The 12,408-nt window shown below is 35.0% G+C and overlaps 1 protein-coding gene across 5 annotated transcripts in view; it reads right to left on the minus strand.

The window, feature by feature from the left end:
* Positions 1-2,543: 2,543 nt before the first annotated feature.
* The window catches only part of LOC149559227 (uncharacterized protein At2g39910-like), an 87,430-nt gene continuing 77,565 nt past the window's right edge, over positions 2,544-12,408 (minus strand). For 3 of the 5 annotated variants that reach the window (XR_016365129.1, XM_089833154.1, XM_089833151.1), the window contains 2 exons: positions 3,027-3,103; positions 2,544-2,938 (listed from right to left, as the gene is read on the minus strand). Coding sequence is in view for 2 of the 5 variants with exons in the window: in XM_089833154.1 (XP_089689280.1) it covers positions 2,911-2,938; positions 3,027-3,103 (105 nt within the window). In the remaining 3 variants the exon portion in view is untranslated. Of the gene's footprint in view, positions 2,939-3,026; positions 3,104-9,027; positions 9,170-9,796; positions 10,102-12,408 lie in introns of those variants that run through there. The other 2 variants (XR_016365128.1, XR_016365127.1) reach the window with 2 other exon arrangements.

Here is a 12,408-nt window from a genome sequence, read left to right on the forward strand (position 1 = left end):
AGCAGGAGAACCAGAAGCCGACAGAGGAGCAAACGGGACCCTACCCCCATCCACAGAAGAGGTCAGGTGAGATGCAGAAAGAGCCTTAGCCCCACTCACAGAAGAAGCCCCACCCACAAGAGGAGCGGGAGCGACTCTAGCAGCCACGCTGGAACAGGACGGAGATAGGGGAGTCGCAGTAGATCTTCCAGTTTGAAAAAGCACCTGGGCGGGAGAGCAGGGAGAGCGGCCCATAATTCACTTAGTTTACATTTTAAAGTTAATACTAGCACCACCTTTGATTGAAGATAACCACCATTTGTTTGTTGAATGAACGTAGTCACATGTGCTATTGGATGAATTGCTTCCTCTCCACCAGCTTCATCAAGGCATATCAATTGCATAGTATCAACTACAAATCTAAAAGGGAAAAGAAAAATAAGATATCAATCTGTGTGTGTGTGCGCACACACGAGAGCATGCATGCATGTTCCATGTCAGTATGTTTAAGCACATCAATGGAGATTAATTTTAAAAATTTCTATGAGCATTTATATCTTGATATATGTTAGTATGATTTAAAAATTGAAAGACTCTAAGCACTTTGCAATTCATGTTACCTTAAAAACTCATGAGCATCTTCATGTTTTCCATATCCAAGGTGATTTACCATTACACACACACAAGAAGAACAATACCTTGAAGCACTACTAATCAAATCTTCATTAACAGGTGGGAAAATTTAAAAAATCAAGCATGTCAACTCTGAGAGGTCCTGACTAAAGAGGGTTGATGAACTGCATCCTGGGTGAGCCAAAGCAATAAATATATTAGACTGAGAATATCCAACATTTTCATATAGAGCAGCTGCAACACCAACTTCCATATCAAACACATGAATAAACTATTGAAATGCTAAAAAGTATATGACCTCATCTCTATGGTAATCATATTATGGTTTTGTTGCTTTGTGAACAAGCAAGCCATGACATTGAGATATAATTTACAATTCTCTGTAGACCTACAGGACAAAGAAGACTTGTATTTGAAAATCAACTCGTATTTGAGTTGATTTGATTTATGAAATTTTGAAATAAATCAAATCAACATGGTTTCATAGATTCAACTCAAGCTCGTTGATTTAGCTGGAAGCCATCCAAATTTTCAATTAGAATTCCAAAGAAATTGATAACCAAAAAATCACATAAAAAATGCTCTTCAATTACATGGACTACAACACAAAACTTTAAAGTAAAATTAGGTCATGTTCCAGAATCCAGCCAATTGGTGGAACAAGTATCATGATGTTATTTACTACCTTGACAAGGACTCAAACCTGCACCCTGGTGGCATGACAGTACAGTTTTATTAGGAAATTCAAAGTTTAAATCAAATATGTTCTGATTGGGGTAGCTAATGAATCCCACAAACAATCAACACATGTTGATTCAAAAAAATGAATGCAACTACTATATCTCTAAAAACAAATAAAATATAATTTTACATGTAAATCATTAACGAGTTCAACCACTTGCACTTTGCAACATGATAAATGATAACCTCTTAAACAACAACACAGAAACTTGAATTGATTCTTCACATACTAATATGTTCCTTCAAATTTCATGGATGGTATACTCTTTTCGTTGTAATCAAATTAGATATATCAAAAAATATGAGAACTATAGCTAGAAATTCATTGTCAACAGTATTAAAAAAATCATGATTTTTACCTCAAATCTCTTCTATAGATGAGTATTTGTGGATAAATTATCAAAATCATCATTGGAATCTTGCATTCTAACCACTAGAAGACGATTAACTTATATATGTTTCTATATTCTCTACTACCTTTCTAAATTTTTAGTTCTTCCAAATACTGTTGTTCTGTTCTAATGTTTTAGTTCTTCCAATTTATTAACTCTGTACTAAATGCAGGCCCAATTTCAGAAGTAACCAATGATGAGTTTGACCAGAGACTTTGATTTAAGAGTCAAAACACCAATGTGCAACATCTTGCACTTGAGCACTTTTCAAGCTTTTATTCAACAAAAGATGTTGGAAATCTTTAACACATTGACATCAGTACCTGCTCATGTCAATATGATGGCATTGGATTCGCAATGATAATTGTATGTTATGGGTATGTCATTGACAAAGTTTCATTAAACTTGAACTTAGGCACATATCAGTCATCCCAACGTTTTATCCAAATAATGTTACAAACTAATATATTTTGAATCTTCTTCTATCTCATTCCAAAGAGAAAACTTAATAAATATGAACCTACAATTCCAAATTATAATTCTATATTAATTGTTTTCTGTTTACAAATTCTACTTTTACAACTTGTGTTATTTTCGGGATTGGACCTTCCCATAAACATTCATTAAATATTCTACATTAATAATTTTCTATTTACAAAGCTCTACTTTTACATCTTGTGTTACCAGCATTGGACCTTCCCACTATCCTTCAAGAAATAGGAAGACTGACCAACAATGGGTTTCATGGTTTAGGTGGATCACTAGGTTCAGTTTACTCCCAATATTTAGAACAAAATCAAATCTTAAAGGTGTGCAAACTTCTAATATTGAGTGTAATATAAATGCTGGAAAGTCTACTCATTACCACATTAATTCATATATGCAGTAGGAGCATACTACCAGGATTGAGAATTACAAAATCAACATTACCATACTAGAATTTACATATAGTATACTTGTCCATGGCAATTAACAGTAACACTCTAAAAAGTGTCTTTAACCTTTGTAAATTTCTTTCAAATATTCACTTATAATTGCCACACAAACAAGTTTTGCCCAGCAACCTACTCTATTTTGAACTTTCTACATTTTTTTGGCAAATTACCTATTTGTGAGTAACCAGAAAAAGAGCTAATCAAGAGCTGAGGCCAAGCAAGCATTACTATCACATTCTAGTAGATATAGAGCACCACCTGACACAACAAGAATGCAAATTAAAAATACAATGAGAACATAAATCAGGAGAATATCTATATACTAAAAATGAGACTTCAAGACAACCTGTGAGTGATAAATACGACAGGTCGTTCCCCAATACCAGCTACAACCAATTTCTTCAGCAACATTAGGCTCACTTCCTGTTGACACCCTCAAAGCAAAGAAATTTAGATTGTATTTTATGTTGCACATATGTTAAATTTTCTTTGGTGATATCCATAAATATAGATAGATACATCTCCAGAGCACCTCACATATATCATAGATAATACCTTTCACTACCATCAATGCTAAAAGGGAATATATGCCATAGTCTACTACATTCTAATGTAGATTAATCCTTTTGAATCAGAAGTTGACTCTTAATTGCAATAATGAAGACACCATAAAACACAAAAGTTTAAAAGAAAGCAGTGTGGCAATAAAACTTGATAAGATCCCACATGTCTTAAATAAGATGGGTAAAACCAGTTTTTAATGGTTAAAACAAACCTTGTTTTTTATACCAACAATCTTATTGGAACTGTTGCCTGGTAAACCCCCAAATTCTAGTTCCTACAAACAGATATCAAGAAGCATGCCAACTCTTTCAGTAAATCAGAAAGATAGTACAAGATAAATTACTTTGAATCCAACTGTTAGTGCTTATATCTTTTCTCGCACCCTTCTATCTTTTAGTCCAAAGTTTCTTTTTGTCTTGAAGTTTTAGTTTACCTCCACTTCAAGTTCAGCTCCGCCTTAGTCTTTGTGTGTCTAACCCAATCTCTTTCCTCGAGTTGGTCCTAGTTTAAGTTTGAAGTCGAAGTTGAAACCCGGTCACCCAATTCTTCAACTTCAACTTCAGTGTCAATGTTGCACGCTAACTAAAAGTTGTATGTAGGTTTTAAATCTTCAAACCAAATCAAGATGGGTCACAGTGCAACATTTCCCAAACATGCAAAGTTATGAATGAAAAGATTTAAGGCAGTACGTGTTTGGTTACGGCAAGATTTGGTTGAAGGATAAAATTGTCATGTCATGATCACCTAACATAGCAACATACGTGCAGATTTGATATAGTAGTTAAAACAAAGCACACACGACATCTTTTAAAATCCATGACGCATGAGTGGGTAATTAGTGCACTTACTTGCCAAATCTATTCTTGCGATCTTCCACACAATTCTTTCCTTAAATGCATTCATTTTAACCCTTTTCTGCTCATTCCATTTTCTTCGAAGAAATTCCCAGTATTGTCGGGTAAGAAGGGCGAGTAGCAGGCTTTGTCTTTGTTAAACTATAAGTACATCTTCATACCTCTTTGCATTTCAAATTGTGTTTGCTTTGTTTTGAGGTATTTCAAGCCATATATTGTAAAGCCTGCCTTTATTAGCAGTCATGACGCTTTTCCGCCCAAAATTGCCTAAGCTAGAGAAACCTTCTTTGCTCAGTTCCCTGCCTGAAATTCATGACACATTCATGGTAAACAAAACTTTATCTGAATTAATTGAACGAGCCAAGAATACCCAGTCAATCCCCATTTATCAGAGGTTAGTTGATAGTGGATTACTAGAAGCCGTTGCTTTTCCCGCTGCTATCACATATCCGAAACTCGTCCTTGAATGTGCAAGCCATTATGACCCTATTTCTGGATGTATCAAAAAAGCCTCAGAGGAAGTGATTGTTAGAATCAATAGAACCAGTGTCCATTCAGCCTTTAGAATTCCCCACAAGGAACCTTATGAGCCATGGACTTTTGAAGAAGTCGAGCACCTGTATGCCGAAAACAAAAATAGCTATGATAACAAGATAGCTCAGTCATGGCTTTTGAAACTAGCAGAGGGAGGTTCAAGACTACCCAAGCCATTGACTATTGATCATTTAATAAAAGAAATTGCAGACATGGTTCTTTTGTTGAATAGGGTCAAAGGAAATGAGCATGCATTCCACTGGGAATCCTGGATGTACTTTTTCATACAGAAGATTGTAGAAGGGGTTAAATTCATTGATTGGTCTGATCTCATAGCAGAAAACTTGCATAGGGGTTTAATGGTTGTTAACGACTATGGCCCATTTTTCTTGTTTTCTTATCTAATTTACATCTTAGCTGCATCAAAGGAATGGGACTATCTTCCACATGCACCTTTGGTTAATGACATACCCATTTACCAATATTACGGCGATCTTCAAGAAGCCACAATATGCAAAGAGTTCAAGAGGGTCAATGATGTCTTTCTAGGGAAATTGGTATTTGAACTCCGAGGCCAGGAGAATGATAGGATGACAGAAGAAGCTATGCAAGTGGTACAAATCTATGGCTGCTATTATATTCAATTTCCCAGATTTACATTTATCAGAGTGGGTAGTTTTTCTAATGAACCTTTAAAGCTGCCACGTTATTGTTCAGATTCTATAGTGTTATCTGAGATGTGTAGGCAATTTGTTTCCATGATTGAGTCCTTCCAGATTTCAAAAAGATCATCTTCAACATTCTTCCCAATTGATATTGGACACTATAGGTGCCCTAGTCTGAAAGAAGTCATATTGTTAGTAAAATCATTAGCCCACTTATGCTTTGAACCTTTCATTTCCCGGTTAGATTTTGACTACACCGACTTTATCAGAAACCATGTTAAGAATGCGATATTCTTGGTTCACTCCCCACAATTAGAGGATTTTTAGGAAAATTGCCTTAATGAACTTGAAGTAAAGAAAAGACTGTGGTATCGTTTAACCATTAAACAGATCACTATGTTTAATGTGGAGTTGGATACTTATGGGATAAAAGATGATGACTCTGAAGAAGTGTTGGATCAGTTTTACATCGACCAAATTGAATACATGCCCATTCCCAAAATTGATTAGGAAAAGAAGGAAGAAAATGATGTTTATTCCCATACCATGGATGTAATAGCTAGAACTGCCAAGTGGATAAAGTTAAAGGCCATGGCTACTCCAGATCTTTCTGGGAAATTTTCAAAAAGCGAAGATAAAAGGACTGCTAGGAAGCAAACTAATCGAGGTGTTCCTGATTCTGTTGCAGGTCTAGCTAAAGTTGAAGTTGAAGCAATTCCTAAGACAATTCAACTTCAAGTTCAAGGAGAAACTCCAAAAGGAAGGAGAGTAACCCGCTCAAACACAAAGAAGGCCTCAGCCATCAAAAGCAAGAACACCATAACCGTAGACTTGGAGATAGCAGAAGACTTATCTATGGCAGATAATGTATCTGAGTCCCAGAATTTGCAAATGGCTACCGAGAACCAGGAAAGCAATCTCTCCTTAGTTAAATGTTCCCCTGCTACTGTAAAAGATCAAGCTACGCCTAAATGGCTGGAGACATCAATGGAAAAGAAAAGGAGCATAGTCCCAATATCTATGCCTATTGACGACCTGGTCAGTAAGTGCCTTGGTAAGGCACCTAAAGTGAAAAAAGCAGGGACCGAAGCAAGGATCAATTTTGACAAAAGTTCAGGTCGATGGGCAGCAGAGATAGCTACACCAACAGAGGGAAGCTCTTGTGATTCCGTAGTGCCACAGGACTTCCAAATAACAAAGGTTGATTTGGGAAAAGGGAACCGCGAAGTAGACATGGAATTCTTTGAAGTTTCTAATAAGAAGATTGCGCACAGAGTATGGAAAGATGGGCAAGATAAGAAAGAAATGAAGGAAACAATAAAAAGTATGGCGCAATACATTAACGCTATCTTGCACCCTGAAGCAAAGCCAATCCGTGAGATGTTAGCCATTATTGATGTATCCTCTGCGACCAATCAACAATCATTGGAGAATCTGCATAAGTGCAAAGCAGTAGCCAAAGTAGCAGGTGAATGGGTTCAGGATGTACTACATGATACCGTGAAACACATAAATCACTTGGATCATGCTTCAAAGGAAATAGCAAACATTACCAAAAAGGTGGAATCAAGTAATGAGGGATATGAAAAGGAAAAGAACAACTGGGTAAAAGTGGTGATGTGGTTGGAAGACGTGCAAGAGCTTGGCCTATAGAAATTCCAGGTCGAATGTCTTGTAGCTGGTCTAGATGAAAAGACCCTGTATGTCATCAAATATTGCATTGAATGGAGAAATGAGGCACTTACACAAGGAGTAACTGAAATCAAAGAAGCATTGCAAGAGCTTAGGGTCATACATCAGATCATTCAAAATGATCTTAAGTGGTTTGCCAAACAGTTCATGGAAAGAGAAGAAGTAATAATCAAAGAAGTTCAGAAGAAGTTTCAAGAGTGACAAGACAAAAAGACACCAGCTAAGCAGGACTTTTCCAACGTGGCGCATACAGAGGCTATGTTGATCATTAATCTGAAACATTTGGAGATGCATGAGGAAAAGGTTGCCAAATTGAAGAAGATGAAAGAAATATGGAAGCAAAGGTTCGCCTACATCAGTTTGCCGCATCAATCTGTTATCTCGGCCTTTTCAACTACCTACAAAATGTGGAAGATGGCGAAAGGAGTGGCAACAAGGGACAGCGTTATCTAATCAGACATGTGGTAATACTTAATCATTTGGTTTCTTTTTCTTTTCAATTTCATGTTTCTTGCATTTCAGTTATCAGTTACTTTGGCAAAAAACAATTAACTCCTAGCAGGGTAATTTTGGCATTGGTCCAACCCCATGCCTATATATATGTAATAATTAGTATGTAGAAGGATTAGAATTCTCCAACAGATCGATAGACAAAACTATTTTTGTTTATGATTCTCAAGTTAGAAGTAACATTTCAGAATTTCTGCAGATACAATGAAACTCTACAGTTTGATGTATGGTTAAAAGCTTTGTAAGTGGATACTATTATCTGCCTATTTAAATTGGTGTTTCTGAAGACACTGTTTAAGCTTTTAGCTGTGTCTGTTACTTATTTTGAAGTTGCCAATTCATACTTGGATGCTGTGAGGAATTAGTTTTATCCATTTGCCTACTCGTAGTTTTAATTTTCAAACATGTGGATCATTTTGATAATTAAAATCGAGTGGTTCTTTTCAATTAAAGTTTATTTTGTATTGATGAGATAAAATAAGTTGATTCAACATCGTCAGCAGATTGTTTTCCTTGAAAGGTCTTTCTATTGAGTTATAGATCAAAAATCTCATTGCAATAAAGGTAGTTGCGCCTATTTTCAGTGAAGAAATATCAAGCAGAGAATTCCTCAATCACTTCTATAGGAATTCATTTGTTAGTTTACATGCTTTTCCTCTATTTTTACATATGAATATATGTGGGAAAAATTGTTTACTAACGCCAACAAAGTGCACAACCATAGCTAAACAAAATAGAAAGCCTCCTTTAACACAATCGTGTACAATAAAGTTACTAAGTAAAGAAAACAACATGTATTGAACCATGCTATCTTCAAAAAAATTTAAAAACAGAAGAAAAAAATCGCCTGTGTGAAAATAAAAACCTTAAAATAACCTTACTGTTGAATATACTTGAGCAACTGTAACATAATTATTGTTGTTTTCTGGAAAGCCTTAAAGCATCTACAAATGTAGCAAACTGAGGTGGGCAATCACATTTTAATATGCAATAACAAACGATTCATGCTTAAAAAACATAAAATCTACTTTGTTATTCTGTAGACAACATCTGGAAAGTCTGGTCTATTCTACAAAATCCTATTGGTTCAATAGTAAAGTTCATTGGCCACTCTTAAAAATCCTTCATACATCAGAGAAATTTATAATATTATTCAATACTAACCGTCAGAGAAAGAATCTGGATCTTAGGATTCTTATTGGCAATGTGTTTCTTAATTGCTTTGATTACTTCCTTTGCATATATGTTCAAACACAATCATATTGACCAATATAGATCCTTCATTAATATCACCATATCTAAATGTCCATTTACAAGAAAGAATTCAGAAGATAGAGTTGTTAACCTACTCTATAAAAACCATACCAACATCTCTTATGTGAACTCTATTCATATAACAAAGATGGGATTACATTCTCTGAACATGGACTACCATTAATGCATAATATAGAGCAATTACCAATCAAACCAATCAAATAATGTCAAATTAGATTTTATCACCAGCTCAAAATCAATCTGACAAGGAAACTTGGCAAATAAAACTACATAAAAATAATCTTCTTGAGTAAACATCAATATTGTATGAACAATACCATTACAATGCACTACACTGGGTACAAATATATTGTTGGCTGAGTATAAAGAACATTGGTGGTGAATTCAAGTCCAAGCTGCAAAAGCAAAAACATTTACATAAAAACTAAGCAACCATGTCTGGCAAGAAAAGATATATAGAGATTTCTGACTAAAATTACAAATTGATGCTAAAAACCTTAAACCATAAGAATTGTTCTGTAGAATAATAAAGAATCAAACACCTAAAGGATACAATGTTGATGCAGCTTCAGAAAGATTGTCTGAAGGACATGATATGCTCGGGCTAAAGGAGCTTTGAGATTCATTACTACACTCGAGAATAGGCTCATCTTCAATCTTCAGACAATGTTGATGCAGCTTCAGAAAGATTGTCTGAAGGACATGATATGCTCGGGCTAAAGGAGCTTTGAGATTCATTACTACACTCGAGAATAGGCTCATCTTCAATCTTCAGAAGATTGAAGATGAGCCCATTCCCGAGTGTAGTAATGAATCTCATCTATGAAGCGTATTAAAAGCTAATAGAGAATCTTCGCTAGCTGATCTCCCTTATGAGCCATAGGAGAATGCCAAAGATAGTCATGATGCTAATAGCACATCGTCACTATCTTCAACATTCTCCTATGGCTCTTGTGGTTCTACTCTTATAACATGAGGCTTCCTCTTCTTTTTTCAAGCATAAGGCTGATGCGGCCTTGAAATAAGAAATAAATGGGTTTAATTTGGATTATGTACAACACAAAGAAAACCAAAATGTAATAGCAATTTTTAACAAAGAAATGAACTATATAAACTTATAAAGCTCATAATAATAATAGGCCATAAACAAGAGCTAAATTTTGAGTAGACAAAGTCTAGACACATGAAGTGTACTTGATTGATCAAAATCAAATCACTGCCAAGCCTTTTAACCACTCCTTAATAGCACTTTCTCTATCACCAAGTTTGTAGTAGGGTTTCTGTTTATACATGAGAAATAGAGCTCCAACACTGATAGTTTATACATCTACTAAAATCATAACAACCATGTTCAAGGAAAAGCATCCTTTAATTCAATATGGTTCACAAGAAAAGACTCAATTTATACAATTAGGATAAAAAACATTAGTAAGGGACATTGATTGCGAGCACAACAAATATATTGTTCACAGAAATGGCCTGGTTGTTAATGTGTTGACAAAAGTTTGTTAGAATTTTGAACAGAAAAGGGGTAGCATCCTTTAGTTTGGAAAAAATATAATTGTAGACACCTAAAAACCTTTAGAAAATAAAGTATTTTTATTTTCTAAAAAAGTCCTGATGACATCATCATTTATTAATTTATTTATTTATTTTTATGTCATTAAATCCCTTTATCTTAATTTAAAATATTTAATTAAGAAATCCCTCCCAAAAATGTTTAAATCTTATTTAAACATTATTTTCTTATTTATTAATTATTTAATTAATAAATTGACCAAAAATCTCAAAATAAATAATTTTTTTTTTTTTCCCAAAAGTTGGCCAATTTCCTTAAGACCAATAACCTCTTCCAAAATCTTCTAATCCTTCTTTAATTTCGATTAAAGGCTAATCTCATCATTTCCTACCCCTAATCCCAACTCAAAATATTTAATCAAGATTAAATATTAATCCTCATGTTTATTAAAAATATTTTAATAAATATCTCCTCAACCCAAACCCTTGAAATAAATAAAACTTTATTTATTTCATAAAATCTTATCCTAGGAAGTTCTAAACTCTTCTAGAAAGTCTTCATCCTCATCCAAAGCTTAGACTCTTCTAGAAGATGTCTTTAACCCCAATCCTAATCCCCTCCTAACCTTGTCACATTCCCTAAACATGGGTTAAGACTTGCTAACTCAAGCCAAAGTTAACAAATATCTCCTCCTTCACCCACCCTCATTAATTGCAATCCACTTGCCATCCACTTGCCTAGTCCTAAGCCATCTCTAACCCTTCCTCTAATCATTTTTACAACCCTAAGCAAGCTTAAAACCTCCCTAAACCCTCAAATTCGAATTTCATGGTATCTCTCACAAATATCTTCAACCACAAAACTTTATAAAGTCCACTAGGCCATAAATGACTCTTCCAAGCCCTTTTATTGGTCTTACAAGTCATTATGAAGGATCTTTATGAAGATTTTATCCCTTGAGCCTCCTTTGTTGACTCATCCTTCCCCTTTCCTCCATCCTCTCACCATGTGACATGTGTCACTCCTTGATTGGTTGTAAGGAAGCACAATCCATGTGCTCTCCTCTCATGCAATCTAAGCCCTCCATGAGCTTTTTCCCATCCTTGCATCTTAGCCCTCAATCCCTCAAGCCTCTTGCCTATAAATTGGATCCTTCCCCTTTGCAAAAGAACACAATCCATGAAGTAAAGTTATAATGCTATTTTGAGAGTCAAATCCATACTAAAGCCATCTATCCACACCAAAAATCCACAATCATCCATTGAAGCCTTTGGAAGCATATTGAGCATACATCCTATCCATTTAGATAAAGCTACTCAACAAGAGAGCTTTTTATTGAGAGAGTCCATTAATGGCTCATATTCTCAATTGAGAGCTCATCTTAGTCTATCTTGAAGTTTATGAATTTTGTTTAGTTTGTAGAAGTTTTATTTAAATTTGGTTTCTATTAGCATACTAACATTGCTCATATACAATAATGAGGACAATGGCAGATCAGAAAAGTGAACTATTCTCCAAACCATTCAATGGTACATTCAATGTTGAATAGCTAAGGGACTCGCAAAATGAAAAAGAAATAGAAAAACTTACTCTATATAAGGGTACTACAACTGGAGTCCATGAAATTTCCCAATGGTTTTCTCTGCAACACGGAGGAATTGGATTCATATTTGTCCAAAGTGGACCAGCCAGATTGCTAGCTTCTAAATTGAGCCTTGTAGCCCTCATTGATTTCTTTGGTTTGGTACAAGCTTTTGTAACATTTGTGCTTTGGTTTGGTACAGGTATTTGGAACATCCGTGTGAAGAAGTAAGACTTGCAATTGCTTCTTGTTACAATGAGATCATAAGAATAACAGCTCCTATAGCTCCCCTATAATGATGACATACTAAGGAAGGTTTCATAGTTGATTGTGGAGAGCCTTCATGGGTTACATGATATGAAAGCCATTAATTTTGGAAAGAGGGCTAAGATTTGAGAAACTATGGCAAGAGCTAGATCATTTATATTATGTTGGATCTCTAGTGTGAAAAAAAATTATTTTTCATATGTTTCAATACTTCTTACTAAAATCAGGTATTAGCTGATTGTGAAGTCTTCTTTTAAAAAGCACTA

The sequence above is a fragment of the Cupressus sempervirens genome, chromosome 5 (genome assembly GCF_028749045.1).
Source record: "Cupressus sempervirens isolate cs-2001-9-10 chromosome 5, ASM2874904v1, whole genome shotgun sequence".
NCBI classification, from domain to species: domain Eukaryota; kingdom Viridiplantae; phylum Streptophyta; class Pinopsida; order Cupressales; family Cupressaceae; genus Cupressus; species Cupressus sempervirens.